General features: G+C 41.9%; 1 protein-coding gene and 1 long non-coding RNA gene across 3 annotated transcripts in view; one reads left to right on the top strand and one right to left on the bottom strand.

The window, feature by feature from the left end:
• Positions 1–217: 217 nt before the first annotated feature.
• CCNB2 (cyclin B2) lies at positions 218–18316 on the bottom strand. Of its 2 annotated transcripts, none has more exons than XM_081226795.1 (9): positions 18129–18316; positions 15699–15827; positions 15480–15593; positions 10184–10318; positions 9358–9516; positions 7369–7605; positions 5796–5936; positions 1588–1698; positions 218–496 (listed from the first exon to the last, which is right to left on the bottom strand). In XM_081226795.1, the coding sequence occupies exons 1-9, from the start codon at positions 18150–18152 to the stop codon at positions 386–388; spliced, it is 1161 nt and encodes a 386-aa protein (XP_081082921.1). In that variant the 5' UTR covers positions 18153–18316; the 3' UTR covers positions 218–385. The 2 variants fall into 2 exon arrangements, with proteins under 2 accessions (XP_081082921.1, XP_081082920.1); XM_081226794.1 differs by having other exon boundaries at positions 10184–10354; positions 18129–18315.
• A 156-nt stretch (positions 18317–18472) lies between these two features.
• The window catches only part of LOC308613377, a 29603-nt gene continuing 27856 nt past the window's right edge, over positions 18473–20219 (top strand). Inside the window, exon 1 of the long non-coding RNA XR_014015244.1 lies at positions 18473–18589. This is a non-coding gene — a long non-coding RNA (uncharacterized lncRNA). The remainder of the gene's footprint in view (positions 18590–20219) is intronic.

Genomic DNA, 20219 nt, shown 5'->3' with positions numbered 1-20219 from the left:
CTCCCATTTTAAATTTTATATAATGAACCAATCTTTAGGAATGGGTGAGCGTTCATTGAAGCCAAGTTGTGGTTTTCTCCGAGAGTGGTAAGGTCTTTCCCCAAGCCATCAGGGCAATAATTTACATATTACAATCATAATAGCTCAAAAAGAAATTAGTCAAACAAGCTTCTATTGATTTCTTCAGTATAGAATACCCAAAGACACACACGTAGGATACCTTAAGAAAATCAATAGCTTTATTTTTCCTCAATATACATTTAGAAAATCAGTCTGAGAAAAGGTTTCATGAAATAGACCAGAGGACTATATATAAAGTCAGGAGTTCTAAATCAGCAAGACAAAGTGCACAGACGAAGCACTCTTCCATGAGGGCCTCGGCAGCCTAGGACCGTCCCAGCAGAGGTGAGGCAAGCTCTTGGATGGTTTTTGAGTTCAGCTGGGGAGTCGTGCTGATCTTCAGGAGTTTGCTGCTGGCATACTTATTCTTGATGGCCTGCAGAAGTCATCTGTGATTAAGCACACATCAGGAGCACCACCGCCCCGCCACCCCCAAACTTACACCTTATGCCTAGTCTAATTTACAAGTATCAAAGGGCCAGACCCACAGTCTTCAAAGGGTATGATGATGCCAAATCACTGAAGCCAGCAAGTGCTCTAGGGCATGATGTGTTGTGCTTGACAATTTCCTACCACGCCTAGTGATGGATAAAACCCAGCTGGTAGCACAGGTGATGGTTTCAAGGTCCAAAGAGCAGGCTTTCTCTCATGAGCTCCCAGAGGGGTGGGAAGTGGGAGCTGTGTTTATCATACCCAAGTGCCATCAGGACATAATGGATTTGCCAGCACTGGCAGCAGTAACTGGCCATAAAAGTGAGTGGCAACTAGTGCTTAGATCCCAGATGATACTCTCAGGACTGGAAACATGACACTTCCACGGTGTGCTAAATCATGCTGACACTACAAGTAAGGAAGCAAATTAGGCCGTGAGGACACTTGGTACAAATGCCTTGCTCTCTGTCAGGCCCGTGGTGAGCTCTGATATGTGGCATCACACAAGCACAGGATAGCACCCCCTCTCCTCTGGTTTCTCCTCTCAGGTAGGCCACACAGAGACAGACTCCAAGCTCCCAGGATGCTTCCTGAATGGACTGCTTCACCATGCTGGCTGTTCAGGTGCCTCTCAGTCATTGTCCTAAAAGATGCTGGACAAAGGCCCTGAATGATGTCACCCGAATACCCAAGCCTTCCACAGGGCCACTTAAGTTGGACTCCTGCATGCCGGCCAGCCTTCCCTGCTTGCCGTGCGTCCTACCCAGGATGCCGGGTCAAGCATGGATAATACATTGAACAGCTGCTTGGGCCTGGACATAGCGAGCCTGTCTACCTTATTTTAAAGAAAGTCAGTTCTTGGGGTTTGTGAGTATGCTCCATCCCCTGCTGTACTAGAAAAATATAAAGAGTTTGTGCTAAAACAGACTCTCACACATGCCAAAATATTTACATGAAAATGCAAACACACATACATCCTCTCATACCCCAAACCCATAATCCAGTGCTTTGAACAGCTTAGGAAAGAGTACTTACAATGAATTTTGTTAACTTTTCATTTACTTTCACTACATTTTTGGCCATGTGCTGCATGACTTCCAATACTTCATTCTCTGTGTATCCAGTGTAATACTGCTGCTTTAAGTTCTGGAACACAATGCAAAGAGAAGAAGCAAGATAAAGCCTCCATTTCTTTAGGAGAGCACATCTTACACATGCTGACATTACTTACGTAAAAGCTATAAAAAATATTCTTACCTGCTGGAAAGTCAGTCTCAGCCCCAACCACTACCATGGTACCAGCAAAGCAGCCAGTAAATGCAGGATGACTCTGGCTCGGAGCAGGACTAAATTAAGACGTTACATAGCTCTCAGCTAAATCAAATGGCGAGGGTCCCAAATAATGATGTTTTAAAGAAGGTTGTACATGTAAGTAGGGTACTTCAAGTAACAAAGCTTTCATGCTTGCCTCTGTCACCACACTGAAAGGGGAAGGAAAGTGGGACAGAGTATAAACAAACCCAACAAAGGGTTTACAGAGATCTGGGTCTAACACATCTCAGTCCCCTCGTTAAAGCCCTGCCTGGCAGTGGCTGGTAGGAAGCTCGAGAGCACAGATATCTGTATTGTCGGTCAGGGAAAGGGGTTCAGGATTAAGAAATAAACTGGCCCGTAAGCAGCAATCTAAGCTACCGAGCCCAGAAGAACGAAGACCTCCCAGCAGCACTCTCCTGTTGGGCCCTGTGTAGTGAAGCACTAGAGAACACAGCACTCAGAGAAGCATCTACACCCGGCCTCGTGGCCCAGCCTCCCAGAGACCGAAAGTCAAGCAAAAGGACAGCTGTTGATTGATACCATGACTTACTTTGTATGAAGATATGTAACCTGACTTTATTTCAGACTTGTGATAAAATCCTAAAAGCTAAAACACACCCCTTTCATATGCATAATATAATTGGGAAAATAAACCACGGTATAACCTTAATCCTAAAATAGTTTAAAGGAAAAAAGAACTAAGCAGGAGTGAATCCTGATGTAATGCACAACTACTGGTATTTTGAAATCAATTGCCAGGAAACAGGGAGGCCTATAGTTAATAGTTTTAGAGCCAAGGAAGCACTTCTTAGAGTAATTTGGCTAAAATAAGCCATTGGTACCAAGAGCATGTGCCATAGATGTTACCAGTGGCTTTTTTGCCTTCAATTTTTATATCAAAAATTTTCAAATCTATAGAAAAACTGAAAGAATAAGATAATGAACATCTGTATATTCTTTGTGCAGATTCATCAATTCTTAATATTTTGCCACTTTTTCTCTCCTCCTCTTTCTCTTTCTCTCTCTCACTCATGGTGTCTGCAACTCACTTTCAAATGGTTCAACAAAAGTTGTGTGTGATTTTTGAAGCCATCAAACATCTGGACCATTTGAAAGTGAGTTGCAGACGCCATGACACATCACTTCTAAATGTTTCAGAAGCATCTCCTAAAAAGTATTTTCCTCCCTAGCTACAATACCTTTATCACATAAGAAACATCAACAGTTCCATAGTATCATCTAAAATATAGTCAATATTCAAATTTCTCCAATTGTTGCAAAAATATCTTTTATAGATTTTTCTTTTTATATCCAGGGTCCAATCAAGGTACAGACAGTACATTTGGTTGTTGTTGTCTTTAGTCTTTAAAACTCCCATTTTCTTGGCTTTAAATGACATTGATTTTTTTGAAGCATCCAGGTCACTTACTTTGAGAACGTCCCATTCTGGATTTGTCTGTGTTTCATGATGACTGGATTCACGTCCAACATTTTGGACATGAATTCTATTTAGGCGATAATGCATACTTCCTATTACACCAGAAGGTAGGTAAAGTCAGGTAGTCTCACCACTGGTGATACCAAGCTCAATCACTGGGTTAAGGTAGTAACTGCCAGACCTCTCCATCACAAAGGTACAGTTTTTCTTCAGAAATACTACACATCTGTGGGGTGATATATATATATATATATATATATATATATATATATATATATATATATATATATATATATATGTATATTTTTTTTTTTTTGCGGTATTGGGCCTCTCACTGCTGTGGCCTTTCCCGTTGCAGAGCACGGGCTCCGATGCACAGGCTCAGCGGCCATGGCTCACGGGCCCAGCCGCTCCGCGGCATGTGGGATCTTCCCGGACCGGGGCACGAACCCGTGTCCCCTGCATCGGCAGGCGGACTCTCAACCACTGCGCCAACAGGGAAGCCCTGTGGGGTGATATTTTGAGAACAATGTGAATCTTGTTTGCCCAAGTTATTTTACTTAATGCTATAAGCATCAATTGATGATCCTTGCTTGAATCAATTATTACACTAGGGGTTTAAAAATGGCGGATTTCTATCTCTACCACTGTTTCTACTTTAATTAGCTGGCATTCCACTGATTTTTTTTAAGTCCCTCCCTCCCTCCCTCCCTTCCTTCCTTTCTTTTTTATCATTATGGGCTCATGCATTTTTTAATGCATTATAATCTATTACTGTCACAATTCTTTTTAATGCTCAACTTTAGTCAGAAGGAGCCCTTTCAAGCCAGTTTCTATGTCCTTTTGATGTGACCCCATTGATCTTTGAGAAGTTGCTTGCTACCTGTTACAAATTGATCTAGGCTCATCTTGTACTTCCCCTGCCACAGCCCTGAAATCAGCTATTTCTTGAAGGAGCCCTAGTTCCGAGTGTGTCATGGCACTGAGTATGCAAGATGTGAGCACTAGGTATCTTCATTGCTACTGGGTTGTCATTGTTTCTGGGCCTTTCATTATGAATTTATTGATATTTCTAAAACAGACTTAATATTATTATTATTATATATTATATATTATTCCTTTGTTTTTAATTGTTAACAATATTTTATCTTCTTACAGTGAAATTTTAGTCCTTAATAACACGAATCTTTGCTTTATCCTACAATAAAAATAGTTCCAGAATTATAATAACAGACTACTATTAACCTAGAAACAGATTAGTAAACCTCCTAAGTAAACTATTAAGTATGTTACCTTTTTTGGTCCTTTGTTTTATTTAATTTCACATCCCACTAAAAATGCACAGTCGGAGTGCTGTGTTCAAAAGTTACGGGAATTAATTCTTCCCTCTGGTTTGTTACCACTTTAAATATATAGTGACATTGTTTTTGCTTAATTCCAGTTTCGGGTTTGCATAGAACATTCATATTGCTCAAAAGTCAAAAAAGTTACATTACACTGTATACAAGTTAATAAAAAATTACAACCAGAAGTTCTGCTCCTATCCTCAACCTTCTACCCTGATACCCACCCTGAGGTATCCATCTTCATTAGTTTCTGGTCTATTCTTCTTGTATTTTTTGAAAAATTAGCAAATACATAAGCACAGATACATATCCTCTCTTACTCCCATTCTTTCTTACATAAAATATAAACTCTACATACTGTGTAGAGGAAAAGGTCCACCACGATGCCCTGGCATTCTTACACATATCCACCACATAGGCCACGCAGACAAAGGCCTGAACCACATTGATCTGTGTCTTGGCAAAGTGCTTTGTGATCCTCCTGGAACATGATGGGGTAGCAGGCGAGGGGGTCGCCTCCAATCCATCTCCCACTCACTTCCCTATCTCTTCTGGGTAGGAGGCTGTAATGAGACCACTCCTTATCACCTCCTGGGCTCTGCTGGGGTGTTTGCTCTGCTGCTTGCGGGCTACAGATACAGACTCTAAAACTGCTTAGTGGCAGTGCAGAATGGGCCCATCCACAGAAGTGATTCTCTGACTCGCATTGCAGCCAGTGGCCTCTTTTGTTTCACTGTTATCCTTTTTGGTGTGTGAAACAAGAACCCAGGCAGGAGCTGACATCCTTGGCTAATTGTATGAACCTCGAAGTGGCTCATTTCATCTTTACCGGGTAAACCAGGTCAGGCCTTGGCCCTGTTTTGTCTTATGCGCTTGACAACTTGCTTGTTTCACTTAACAAAATATCCCAGAAATCTTAGCGTATCAGTTCTTAGTGGCCTTCCTCATTCTTTACGACTCTGTAATATGTTTGCGTACCATTGTGTTGTCACCTAGGTTACGCCTGCATCATTCCAAGCAGCTCTTTTAAGCCTGTGGCCTTTTAGCAACTGCTTCAAGGATAGTGTGTGACAAATGCTAACGCCTTTCATGTCTAGAGGCCCTAAAATACAGCTAATTAATTTCTTCTTAAATTCAATACTTACCCATTTTCCGTGGCCTAGAACCTTCTGGGACAGGCAGGAAGCGGCTGCTGCCACTTTAGAAGGGTGATAGTGCACCATGTCGTAGTCAATGAGAGTCAGTTCCATCAAGTATTTGGCTAAAGTGTGCTGTTCAACATCGACCTATGAATGAACAGATGGTAAGAAGCATGGCTGTTATGACTCTCTTGCAAAATTCTGGGTGAAGATCTAGGAACTCAAATCCACTTAACTAACTTTTCCTTCCCAGGCACTGCTCTATTCCACAGTATGTTACAAACACAGAACATGAAGTCTTTTAAGAACTGATAAGTTCCCATATCTCTTCCCTCTTGCATCTAGAGATATGGGAACATATGTATATGTATAACTGATTCACTTTGTTATAAAGCAGAAACTAACACACCATTGTAAAGCAATTATGCTCCAATAAAGATGTAAAAAAAACCCAAATAAAACAAACAAAAAAAACAATACCAGGTGAAGAGAAAGAGACACATGAGGAGAAGACCATGTGAAAAGGCCCAGGGCAAGCTACAAGCCAAAGAAAGAGGCCTAGAACAGATCCTTCTTTCACAGCCCTCAAAAGGAACCAGCCCTGCCAAGACCTTGATTTCAGATTTTAGCCTCCAGAACTGAGAAACAATACATTTCTATTGTAAGCCACCCAGTTTGGGGTACTGTGTTATGGCAGCCCTAGGAAACGAATTCATATGTCAATGTTCAGCTCCTTAACTCTTTTCCCTTAAGAAATAGAGCTCAACTATTTACAATTACCAAGACATGGAAACAACCTAAATGTCCATCAACAGATGAATGGATAAAGAAGATGTGGTACATATATACAATGGAATATTACTCGGCCATAAAAAAGAATGAAATAATGCGATTTGCAGCTACATGCATGGACCTAGAGATTATCACACTAAGCAAAGTAAGTCAGAAAGAGAAAGACAAATACCACATGATACCACTTATATGTGGAATCTAAAATGTGACACAAATGAACTTATCTATGAAACAGAAACAGACTCACAGACATAGAGTAGAGACTTGTGGTTGCCAAAGGGGAGGGGGAGGGGGGAGGGAAGTATTGGGAGTTTGAGACTAGCAGATGCAAATTATTACATGTAGAATGATAAACAACAAGGTCCTACTGTATAGCACAGGGAACTATATTCAATATCCTGTAATAAATCATCATGGAAAAGAATATGAAAAAGAATATATATGTATGTATAACTGAGTCACTTTGCTGTACACCAGAAACTAACACACTGTAAATAAACTATACTTCAATTTTTAAAAATAATTTTAAAAAAAGAAATAGAGCTCAAAAAAAAAGGTCACTTTGCTGTATAGCAGTATTTAACACAACATTGTAACTCAACTCTACTTCAATAAAAAAATAAATTAAAAAAATAAAACTCAAAAAAAAAAAGAACTGATAAGTGTTAAGACTTATCTAAAAGATGCATCCTATAAATTCATAAGTTTTCCTTTAATTGGGTCAGTTTTTCTGGGATGAGACAACAAACAGCAAAATAAAGTCTCCTACAGAATTGGAGGCACTTACCTCTCCGGCTTTTGATGCCCGTCTTAAGAAATGTAGTGGTAAAGGTCGACCCAACTCAAATTTCAGTTCTTTCAAAATTAGAGTTTCCATTTCTCGAATTTGAGAACTGGTGTAAGCATTGTCTGTGATGTAAACGAAGTCTTCAATATTTGGAGAAAACATCTCCTCATACTTGGAAGCCAAGAGCAGAGCTGTAATCCCAACCAGTTGAAGCTTCTTACGAGAGACTGGCTGAACCTAATTGAAGAAGAGTGTGTCAAAAGTCTTAACTAACAAGAGGATGGGGGCTCTGGGTGGAAGAAAGTAAGAGGAAACCAGGTCCTGAAGAAGTGCACTTTGTCTCTGCTCACACCCCTCTTAAGGGCACAGGAAGCTGAGTGTTGATCACAGGCACCACCATGGCTCGCAGAAGCTGTCTATCATGGAGTGCTTGCTATGTGCCAGGCACAGTGCTAAGATTCAAACAATCATCTCATCGAATCCTCACAAAAAACCTAGGAAGTACATATTTTTTACCCCACTTAGAAATAGATGGACTGAGAAAAGATGCAGACATCAGCCCAAGATCAGTCAATTGCTGACTGACAACCAAGCTCCCAGGCACTGCTCCACCCCCATCATCCTGGCTTGAGTGTCTGGGGAAGCCCCAATATGGCACTCAGCATGGTCTGAATCAGGATGAGGTCAAGCAAAAAAGCAGGAATTTAATGGATGACTAGGGTTGAGAAAGTGCCTTAAGTGTCTCCTTAATCCTCACCAAAAGTATACTCATTATTTAGCCTGAAGAACCTTCCAAAGATGCTTCAGGGTCAGAGAAAATCTCAGCCTAGAGGATAAGTGTTTCCCTTAACTTTCTTTTCTTTTTAAACTAGGAGTCTGTGTTTTTTGCTTCAACTCTCAATATTGAAAATCTACCAAAAATATGACAGTGCTTTCCTATCCAGTGAGGACTGTATAATAAAAACCACTGACTCGGGCTTCCCTGGTGGTGCAGTGGTTGAGAGTCTGCCTGCCGATGCAGGGGATGCAGGTTCGTGCCCCAGTCCGGGAAGATCCCACATGCCACGGAGCGGCTGGGCCCGTGAGCCATGGCCGCTGAGCCTGCGCATCCGGAGGCTGTGCTCCGCAACAGGAGAGGCCACAACAGTGAGAGGCCAGTGTACCGCAAAAAAAAAAACCAACAAAAAACAAAAAACAAGAAAACCAATGACTCTATGATTATTTAGCATTTTGCAGTATCTCAGGGTCAGTCTTATCAACACAATTATTACTGTATGGTTTGGGCTTGACCTACACCTATATTATAAATGTTGACTTTAAATAAATAAAGCCTTATCTGAAGGGCTACCCATTTGGTAGACAACGCACCAGTGGTTAATGTCTGGCATTTCTTCTAACTGCTCAGTGTTCTTACATTACCAATTGAGAAATATTTTGATGATCACTACGCTTCTCGGCTTAATTTCTTACCTCCCTCTTTACTTTAGACCTCACACTGAGTACACTCCCCACACATAACCTCCAACCCCTTGTAAAAAGTCTGCCTCCTGCCTCTTCTACACTGATTCAATGCCACAGCCGGCTGGAAACTGTTAAGTCCTCTAGCCAAACTCCTCATTTTTCAGATGAGGAAGCTTAACACCAAAGAGTACTGAACTATGGAAACTGTGCGAGTGGGCCTGGAGAACCAGCCTCCAAAGGCACCACAGGCTTCAGATGGACTTTCAGACCATCTGATGGTTTATCTCCTCCAATGAATGATTGCAGCAAGGCAGCACCTCCCCTGAGCACTTTTCAGCAGGCTGACCTAACAGAAATGCCCAGCATTGGTCAGCATCACCAGAGGTTTGACACACTTGGACTACTTCCTTTTCTAGCACTTGAAGTTCTTTGGCATCTCATAAATTGGCTTTTGGTTTTTTCTTCAGAGGCACCACACCTTGGCAGTGCATAAATGCAAAGTTCACTGAGCTGCACGAAGTGCCTTACCTGTAAAAATCGGTCCATGATGGCGACGCACATGTACAGAGTTTCCTGCAGCAGCCTAAACTTGGAGTGGACTTGCACCAGCCAATCCACCAGGATGGCACGCATGCGTCCGTTTATATCTCTTCCATCTAAAAAATGTGGATTTATGGATTGTAGAACCTGTTGGTGGAATTAAAAGTTTAAAAAGCTGACCTCGATAAACAATAAGGTCCTAGTGTATAGCACAAGGAACTATATTCAATATCCTGTGATAAACCATAGTGTAAAAGAATATCAAAAAGAATACATATATCTATAACTGAGTCACTTTGCTATACAGCAGTAATTAACACAACATTGTAATTCAACTATACTTCAATGAAAAATAAATTTTAGGGACTTCCCTGGCGGCGCAGTGGCTAAGGATCCACCTCCCAATGCATGGGACACAGGTTTGAGCCCTGGTCCAGAAAGATCCCACATGCAGCGGAGCAACTAAGCCCGTGCGCCACAACTACTGAGCCTGTGCTCTAGAGCCCGTGAGCCACAACTACTGAGCCCGCATGCGACAACTACTGAAGCCCGCATACCTAGAGCCCGTGCTCCGCAACAAGAGAAGCCACTGCAATGAGAAGCCCGTGCACCGCAACAAAGAGTAGCCCCCGCTTGCTGCAACTAGAGAAAGCCCGCGCACAGCAGGCCCAATGCAGCCAAAAATAAATTAATTAATTAAATTAAATAAAATTTAAAAAATAAGTTAAAAAAAAAAAAAGCTGAACTCATTTCCTTCCCAGCTATGTGGTAAATTCCACAGTGCTGTACAACCAAAACACAAAGGCCCACTCACCTCAAGCTGCCTTAGATACTGGTAGATATCCTTAACATAGTCGCTGCAGAGCTGAGGGTTCTCCCAGTCTTCAGTATCAATATCCTCAATTTTGCAGAGCAAGGCATCAGAGAAAGCTTGGCAGAGGTTCTCTTCCTTCATGGAGATATCCACAGGTGTGGGAGAGGGACCCTACACCCACAAATGAAAGTGCATGTATCCCTACCTTAGGAGTAGCCTTGATAACAAATACAAGCAGGGCCAACTGGTTTAAAAGTATCATAAGCATTTTTATAAATGATAAAGCCAAAACAAATACATTTCAGAGTAAGAGGTGAATAATTCAAGATGTAGGGGATGAAGTTTTTGGAGATATACTCTGTTTAAAAACACTCTAGGGGGTGGGAGGGAGGGAGATGCAAGAGGGAGGAGATATGGGGACATATGTATATGTATAACTGATTCACTTTGTTATAAAGCAGAAACTAACACACCACTGTAAAGCAATTATACTCCAGTAAAGATGTTAAAAAAAAAAAAAAAGAAACACTCTAGGGGACTTCCCTGGTGGCGCAGTGGTTAAGACTCCACGCTCCCAGTGCAGGGGGCCCGGGTTTGCTTCTCTCCAGCCTCCTGGCCAGGTCTCCCTCACCTCAAGCAGTCTCCCTCTTCCCAGAAGCCTCTTGTCCCTGTATCCACATGGATAATTCCCTCACCTTCTTCAAGTTTTGCTTAAGTGTTATCTTCTCAATTAGGTCTGTCCTATTTAAAATTACCATCTGCCTTCTATTCCCCCCACACATATGTTTCATCTCTTTTACTGTGTTTTTCCCCAAAGAATCGATAACCTCCTAATATACTATAGAGTTTATTTATATATGATGTGTATTATTTTCTGTCTACCTCTACCAGAATGTAAGCTTTATAACCTTACATTTATTCAAACTGATTTTGTCCACTAAGGTATCTCAAATACCTATGTCATCCCTGACACAGTAAATATTTATTGAGTGAAAGAAAGTTAGACACCTGGGTTCAGAGATTGCTAGAGCTGATAGTTCACTTTAGCAGTAGCCTCTTGTGCAAGTGTAATGTTTTCTTCTCATGAACCAATTTATTCTAAATTGAGAAATTGGCAACAAAAAAGCAGGAAAGCACATTCCAGCCTATGAATAAAACAGAAGGAGGAAGCAAAGACTGAGCAAGTATACACCCAGTATTTTATTTTCTTATGTTGACTGGGTGATTATTTATAAAAATCACACAAATTAAAATTTTATGAAGTTAAAACAAGCATTTAGTAATGAAGCATAAACAATTACTTTTTTAAAGAATAAGAGGTACTTCTCAAAGTATAGCCTAGGACTGCAAGGCTATAAGAATATGTATTAAAGTAATAAAATACAGAAGGAAAGAGAAAGCAGTATAAGAAACAATTTTAATTTACATTAAAGCTCAATGATTATAGTTTCCAGTCTTAGAGAAGAAGAAAACAGTAACAATATATATATCTCTATATATATATATTGATAGCAATTCAAAACGTGCCCTTCCCTCTTAAACCAAAGGTCTTAAACTGAGGAGGGGCTAGGTGAGCGAGAGGTATACAGGTATACCTCATCTATTCAAGAATTTAAGAACCGTTAGAAGGAATAAGAAGAGCTACTCGGGGTACCAGGGAGAAACCTAGTGAGGTTACCAGAGACGGTAGGACCTCAAGGAAAATGAGTAGGCAAAGGTACACAAGCACAAAATCCCAGGGGAAGCCAAGAAATAAAGGCAAGCCTGGGGGCTTCCCTGGTGGCGCAGTGGTTGAGAATCTGCCTGCTAATGCAGGGGACACGGGTTCGAGCCCTGGTCTGGGAAGATCCCACATGCCACGGAGCAACTGGGCCCGTGAGCCACAACTACTGAGCCTGCGCATCTGGAGCCTGTGCTCCGCAACAAGAGAGGCCGCGATAGTGGGAGGCCCGCGCACCGTGATGAAGAGTGGCCCCCACTTGCCACAACTAGAGAAAGCCCTTGCACAGAAACGAAGACCCGACACAGCAAAAATAAATTAATTAATTAATAAACTCCTACCCCCAACAACAAAAAAAGTGACATCTTAAAAAAAAAAAAAAGGCAAGTGTGGGAACTGCATGTTGACTTGGGACGGCAGGAGGTAGTACGTGAGGTGACAGAAATGGGCTGGGAAGGTAAGCAAAACTTAGCTAAAGAGTTTAGATTTTATTTGAATGTAAGTGAACCCACTGAAGAAACTAAGCAAGAGTGATTAGAATCAGATGTAGCTTCAGTTTAAGGTTACCTTTTTTAAGGATAAGCATCATCACTCTCCCCAGGGAGGGCAATCAGTACCAGGAAGCCTAAGAAGGCAGAGGTTATCTTCATGTGCTTCAGACTGCCTTAGCAGCTTGAAATGTTTACCTGTGTCTACTCAGAAGTATATCTGAGTTTAGCCATATCCAAGGTCACCAGGATGAGACAAGGATAATTGCTCTGGACCTTAATTTAGAATTTCCTGAAAGCATTCCTTTTGGACTCCAACATAATCTAATTATTCTAAAATCCTTTCTAAGATCCCGCTTCCCTGTACAGATTATAGCCTAAGCCCTGTGGGCCAACTGTGCAATCCTGTCCAGAGTCTGCTGCATGCAAAGGTAAAAAAATGCATCAGCTAGTTACCCATCACAAAAGTGGTTCTAGAACAAAAACCTTCAAATTAGATTAATGAATGAGTCCTGTGGGTTGTCAGAGACAACTGAAAAGTAGTAATAGAAACAATAAAGCTGTGAGATTTTGCTGAACTTGAGAAGCTGCTCTTTGGTAAAGGATGGGTGGACTGTGAGTAAAGGCTACTGAAGTTCTCCTAGCACCAACATTTAATGAGTCGGGTCTGTTAAGAGAACGGATTAATATGAATATGCAAATATATAGGTATTTACACAAGTTTTGGTAAAACACAAAATTCCTTTATTTACTAAATTTATAATAGATAAACAATGTCCATTAAGTGCAATAAGGAAGGACTCCAAGAAAAACTGTTGATTCCAATCAGACAGTTCATGATTTATAGCAATGACTGTGTACACGTGTGTACAAAAGCATATTCAGTTGCGGAAAGGCAAAATCAGTTACCATGATTAGCTTTAGGGAATGCAGTGGAGTGGAATTTTGGGGGTAGGGAGAATAGTTAAAATGAACTGACCATTTATTCTATGTACTCTACTATTTCTGTATTGTCTTGCTTATTTATGCATATGTTTCTTGTATAATTAAAAATAAAAGGCACTCTATTTTTTTTAAATATGAATAATTGTGCTCATTTTCTTTTATATATAGTTTTTGTTTTAGGGAAAGTTAGGCCATAAAAGATTCTTATAGTTGAATAATGACTATCACCAAATTTAGTGTTTCAATCAAATCTGTAAATCTAAAACCTCATCAGAATTTCTAGCTGCCACTCCGCAGTACATCTCCTAAGCTTGCATCTACCTCTGCTACAGGGTATTATAGTGCATGCTTTCACTCTGACATTCTCGACTTGACTGGGAGCTTCCTGGGGACAGAGTCAGGGGTTCACTCACCTTGTTTCCCCAGTACCCACCAAACAAGAGGGTAGTAAAAAGCCTTCTTCCTTCCTTCAAACTACTCAGTTTGCCAAAGCCTCATGAGTCAGCAAAAAACAGTTTTCTCCAAAAATTGCATAATAAGCTTCTGCAAATACCTGTGAATGGCTGGAGCCCTCTCCTTCAGATATTGCTGGCCCATTTCCAAATGCATTTCCCAATGGCTGTCTCTCTGTTACCTCAACAAATCTAAAGCCAAATGAGATACCCTCCCCAAAGCTACCTCAATCTCCAGAATTTCCTATATTTTATTAATTTATTCCATAAATGGTTCATTAAATACTCAAGTGCTTAAGCTTCTCACTCCTCCACTCCAAGCAACATAGCCAAATAATTCCTTCTGAATACAGGATGATGTCCCTGAAAGGAGTTCTGGTACATCCCAACACATCTGAGGTTGTTTCTTAGCACCCGTATAGATACTGGTATGTGGATGTCCACTTAGGGGAGATATGGGCTCGTTCAAGACACCCATCAGCCCTTGCTTAGAAAACTGCAGTACCTCCTAAGTAACGTCCCTTCCATGGCCACCCTACACTGCTTTCATCAGGTCTCTCCTCCTCAGAACATTCCACAGCTTCCTCACTGCCTAATGGGATAAAATCCAAATTCCAAGGCCTTCAAATCCAGCTGCAACCTTCTTCCCAACTTTTTTTCCTGTTTCCTCACACAAACCATCTGACCCAATTTAGACTTGCTGACTCTTTGCCCCAAAGGACATAATTTATAGGCCTACCCCCTTTTTGGTGCCTTGATTCCTATTGCTGCTTTGTTCCCCCAAAAGGTGCCCCTTCCTATCAGCTTCTTCCTGTCCTTAAAAATTCCACTTCTTCCAGGAAGTTTCCCCAGACCACTCCATCCCTCAAGATTCTCTCCCTCCTCTAGATGCACCTTGCATTCAGTCATCCATTGCCCATGGGCACCTAGCAGCATGCCCTCGGATTATATATTTAATTTTCAGGTACAGATGCCCCTTCTGGATAAGTCTCCTCAAGGCAAGATGTCTCTTTATCAGCCTTAACACAATTGGATGTGTATAGTAAGTACTCACCTGTTTCTCAAATATATTCAATGGTTTTTTTTTTTAATTTCAAACATACAATAATATATAAATATTTTGAGCTAGAAAGTGTGAAGTGGTCACTGTTGTATTCTCAGCTCCTACAACAGTGCTTGCTTCATTGTAATTATATGAATGTGTATAATCTATGAATGAGAGCACACATGAACTAGAACATGGTGGAAGATGAAGAGGCCAGTGGGTCCATTAGCGTTCTAACTTCAGTTGAGCTAACCAGTCACAGAGACTACAATCTATCAACACAGAATTTTGGCATTACTTTGTTCTTCCATGAGTGAAGGTCTCAGAATTGTAAGCTTCCATCATCTTCATGGGCAAGTCCATTCCTATAGTGAGTTATTTTAATAAAACCTACCAAATTTTCCTCTGAGATCCCTAAATTTATTTGGGTATTAAGGTATTTAACTTTGTTATTCAAGGTCATAATACTATATTAAGGTACCATCACTGAAAAGATGTGTATGTTCATTTTCTACACTGTTGTTTTAAAGTAGAGCTCTAGCTATCACTGTTCTTCAAAAGTTGCACTGACAGTAAAGGTACCCTTATATCCTAGCCCCAAACAGCCTACTTCATTAAGTATGTTTGTAAATTCAGAACTTCCTACCTTTGGAGCCAACACTTCCATCTGCACTGGTTTCACAGAAGCAGTAGGTTTCAGGTGCTTGTTGACATTTGTTGTTTTGGTGGGTGGAACAGGTACTTTAGTGTTCTGAGCTTTCTAAAAGGGAAAAGAAATGTGAATAGGGCAAGATGGCCAGTGTTGCCCCTCAGTGCTCTACAGAATCAGCCTAGGGTGTGCAGGTACAGTTCTCACAGTTGTTACCTTAGTTACTTGTGTGGCTCTGATTGTAACTCGATTTCCAATTTCTTCTAAAACTGCCCGCCTGATAGTCACATGGCTTTTAGGTTTAGGATTAACTTCTGTGTCAATATTCTCCAGACTGGTGGACACCTAAAAAAAAAAAAAAGGAAAAAAATTACTGAAGAGTTGAGATCATTTACAATACTTCGCTAGTGTCAGAATTGATTCAGGAAAGGTGAATATGCTCTCATCTATCTGCAAGAGGGAAAGGTACATTTTAGGAAGTCTAAAAATGCTATTTGTGATTTATAACATGACTCTATATTAGGCAAATCACTCATCCACCTTATCTATTTTTTAAAAATCCCACTAAGAGCTTCCCAGATAAGTGATCATTTCTCATATGGTACCCACATCATTTGTCAGAGATCCCTGGATATTAATGGCATCTATTTAAAAAACTTCCTTGACAGAGAAGAGTAACAAGTGCAATTAAGACACAATACTAAAAAGCTGTTTTGGGCTTCCCGGGTGGCACAGTGGTTAAGAATCCACCTGCCAATGCAGGGTACATGGGTCCGAGCCCTGGTCCGGGAAGATCCCACATGCCGCGGAGCAACTAAGCCCATGCGCCACAACTACCGAGCCTGCGCTCTAGAGCCCGCGAGCCACAACTACAAAAGCCTGCGCGCCTAGAGCCCGCGAACCACAACTACAAAAGCCTGCGCGCCTAGAGCCCGGACGCGGGTTCGTGCCCCGGTTCGGGAAGATCCCACATGCCTAGGAGCGTCTGGGTCCGTGAGCCATGGCCGCTGAGCCTGCACGTCCGGAACCTGTGCTCCGCAATGGGAGGGGCCACGGCAGTGAGAGGCTCGCGTACCGCAAAAAAAAACAAAAAAAACCCCCAGATGTTTAAAACCTAAACTAGCTTTGATTCTTATGCCATGCTAGAAATAAGAAGTACTCAGGTAGACAAGATCTTTAGAGATACAGCTTTTTAGCCATGAGGGTGCCATAGCATGTACTCTCTATTTTATTAGGGATATTTAGAAAGAAAATAGTTTTCGTGGGTAAAATAGTTTTATCTCAAATTGAAAGTTTGGATTGTATGAAATAAAAATTGTTAGTTGACCTTAACCTGCTTTAGACAGAATGTCCTTAGAAACAAAACTTGTTAGTAAAAACAATTCACACAAAAAAGTTTATTTTATTATATGTGATAAACATTTCATGAGAAAAAACAGCCTGCACTATCCCTGAGAATTGGGGGATCTTAATCTTAAAAAATTTCCCAACAGGGGGTTTGAATGGACCTACCAGGATAGACAGAGGGTCAGGGAAAAACTCAAGCCTTACCTGAATAGACAGAATTTGACTATGAAAGCACCTGATGGGATAGATTAGACAAAAATTACTTATCAATTTGACTCAGATTCATAAAAGGGTTATAGTTAAATACCGAGTGTTTTCAACGTATTATTATTAGGATTCTCAAAAGCCACACTGTTCAATTTTTCCAGCAGTTCCTGAGATTTTTTAAAAGTGTTTCAAAGTTCAATTCTTATGGGTTGAAGCCTGGTAATCTAAATTAAGCCATCTGGAACGGGAAATCCCCAGCTTTTAACAAACCTACAAGCCAGGAGAATGGAGCTCAGGTGTGTCAGTGCCCTCTATTTTTCAGCAAAGAAAAAAGTAGATCCAGGTACAATTCAAACCCACAGAAAAAAATCCAAAATACCATTAACACTTTATTTTTCGCAAAGACGAAATAAATGAATTTGGACCCTTCTCTCAGTCTGCCATATCACTGCAAATTATATGCAAAATCTCTATTGCACTTGAGTAAAGAAATTACTTTTTTAAAGGGACAAACCCATACATTAGTGAACTTAGCCTTGTAACACTTCGTGTGCAGAAATAAATAGGAAACTATTAAAAAAAGAAATGTAAAAACATCTGAAAAACAGCCACAGCTGTTGCTTGATCAAACATTAGAACACTTCACAGACTGCGGAATTTCTTCAGTCTTTCTCCCCATCCTCACCACAGATCCCTTAGCTGGCAAGGAGTTTGAGAAGAGAGGAAGGGAACCCCAAGAAGCTGTAACTCTAACAACAAAGCGCCCTCGGGGATCGCTCGCCACGTCCTAAGCCCAGTGCTCCGGGGGCTCACTTGACAACTGCCACCCCCGAGGCCCTTTCCCACACTTCCCCCACCCCAGCGCAGGGACGGCCAGGCCAGGAGCCGGGACCCGGAGGAGCGGAAGCGAGGCGGGGAGAAGCCGGCCGGAGCGGAGAGGACAGGCCGCAGGGCCCGGGCCTCCCGCAAGGGGAAAGCGGCGCAGGTTGGGACGAAGAAGCTCGGAGCGGAGGAGAGAGAGAAGCGAGAGGCGGCTGAGGGAGCTGCGCGGCCGGGGCCCAGGCCTGCGCTGGGGGTCGCCGGCCCACTCACCGTCGGGCGTCGGAACAGCGCCATGAGGAGCGGGACAGGCAAGAGTGGCAGCCCGGCTCAGGGAGGGACGCGGACTGGAAACGGAGAGCACTAGCTTCCCTAGCGCCGTTAGGACTACCCTACGAGCCCGCACCGCTGGGAATCTTCGTGAAGTCGCCTAGTTCCAGGATTCAAATACCGCACCGCTCGCGCCCCCATTGGGCGGCCCTACGTACGGCGCCCTCTTCCCATTGGCTAAGTGGGAGACATTCCCGTAGGCTGATTGGCTGACTTTTCCAGACCCGTTTGGTTGTCATAACAACCGGTTTTTTTCCTGCCTACTGTCTTTTAAAAAATCTCGGCCCTAAAATAAGCAAAAATGAAATGCCTTGCTGGGAAAGCAGACGTAGGACGCCTTGTCTGAATTTTGACGAGGATGTCAACGGATGTCTACGGATTACGGATGTCTACGTTTGTACTGGGTGAGCGGAAGTTGGTACTAAGGAACACCCTGTAAATGCCGTTTTGACCTTTATTTCTCTTCCGGAAAATTTGCGTTCAAGTTTAGGTAGGGTTGGCCTGCCTGGGTCGGGGAACAGGCGCCTCTGGTTGGTTTAGGGCTGCGCTGTGTTAGGTGGTTGAGACTCAAACGTGTGCTTAAGGGATGGAAGTTGTGGCGTTTACTCAAAAGCTAAGATTCCTAGGAGAGGGGGGAAAATGATAAATGCGATTTGTGTGACTCGTGATTCATGTAAGCTCTCCATTGTGTTGCCGGCACCTAGCACATTGTTTCGTGTGGGTTGTGATCGGTGCTCAATAAATATTCGCCGAATAAATTATTATGATGAGCAAAAGATTTTAAAATGAGAAAGACAAGTGTGATCCAGCCTTGGGCAGCAGGGTGAGAGGCTCACGTCAAGACCAGAAAAGAGGAAAGAAAAAGTGAGAGGAATGGGAAAGGAGAGAGGAAAGGAAAGGGTCCAAGGCCCACAGTAAAGGTAGTGAAATGACTTCTGATGATAGGCTCCATCTAACAATTTGAGCAAGTTTTCCCATCACTCCTGCTCTACTCTTTAAAAAATGGTTTATCTCTCTGTTACTGGGGTACTAAAATGAAGTGATCTGAATTAAATTCCTTCCCTTGCATCTAACGTTTCTAAACCTACTCTTTAGTAAAACAGAAATAATTGCAGCTACTACGTGGCATGGGAAGATGTTAGTGTATCCATCGTCCTATAACTAAAAATTAGATATTCAGTGAAGTATTGGGAAGGGAAAGTATTGGGTTGGCCAAAAAGTGCCTTTGGTTTTTAAGTAAAAATAAAAGACACTTTTTTCATTTTCACCAAGAACTTTATTGAACGTATTCACCCTTTTGTTCCACTACCTTCTGCCATTTTTCAGGCAACTTCGTAATTCCATCTTCCCAAAACGTGTTATCTTTTTGAGCAAAGAACTGTTCCAGGTGCCTTTTACAGGGAGTTGAAATTTTTTCCATTAAGAAAATTTTGTAAAGACCAAATAAATGGAAATCCGAAGGTGCAATTCTGGTGAATACAGTGGATGAATCAGAACTTCCCAGCCAATCTGTTAACAGTTTTTGCCTGGTCATCAAAGAAACATGCAGTCTTGCATTATCCTGATGGAAGATTCTGCGTTTTCTGTTGACTAATTCTGGACGCTTTTCATCGAGTGCTGCTTTCAGTTGGTCTAACTGGAAGCAGTACTTGTTGGAATTAATCGTTTGGTTTTCCGGAAGGAGCTCATGATAGAGGACTCCCTTCGATTCCGACCATATACATACCATCGCCTTCTTTGGATGAACACCGGCCTTTGGTGTGGTTGGTGGTGGTTCATTTCACTTGCCCATAATCTCTTCCGTTCCACATTATTGTACGGTATCCACTTTTTTTAAAATTAATTAATTAATTTATTTATGGCTGCATTGTGTCTTCGTTGCTGCGCGTGGGCTCTTTCTAGTTGCGGCGAGTGGGGGCTACTCTTCGTTGTGGTGCACAGGCTTCTCATTGCGGTGGCTTCTCGTTGCAGAGCTCAGGCTCTAGGTGCGTGGGCTTCAGTAGTTGCGGCACGTGGGCTCAGTAGTTGTGGCTC

Source organism: Mesoplodon bidens (assembly GCF_964165515.1).
Source record: "Mesoplodon bidens genome assembly, chromosome: 3".
NCBI lineage: Eukaryota > Metazoa > Chordata > Mammalia > Artiodactyla > Ziphiidae > Mesoplodon > Mesoplodon bidens.
This window is presented reverse-complemented; position numbering and strand designations above follow the sequence as displayed.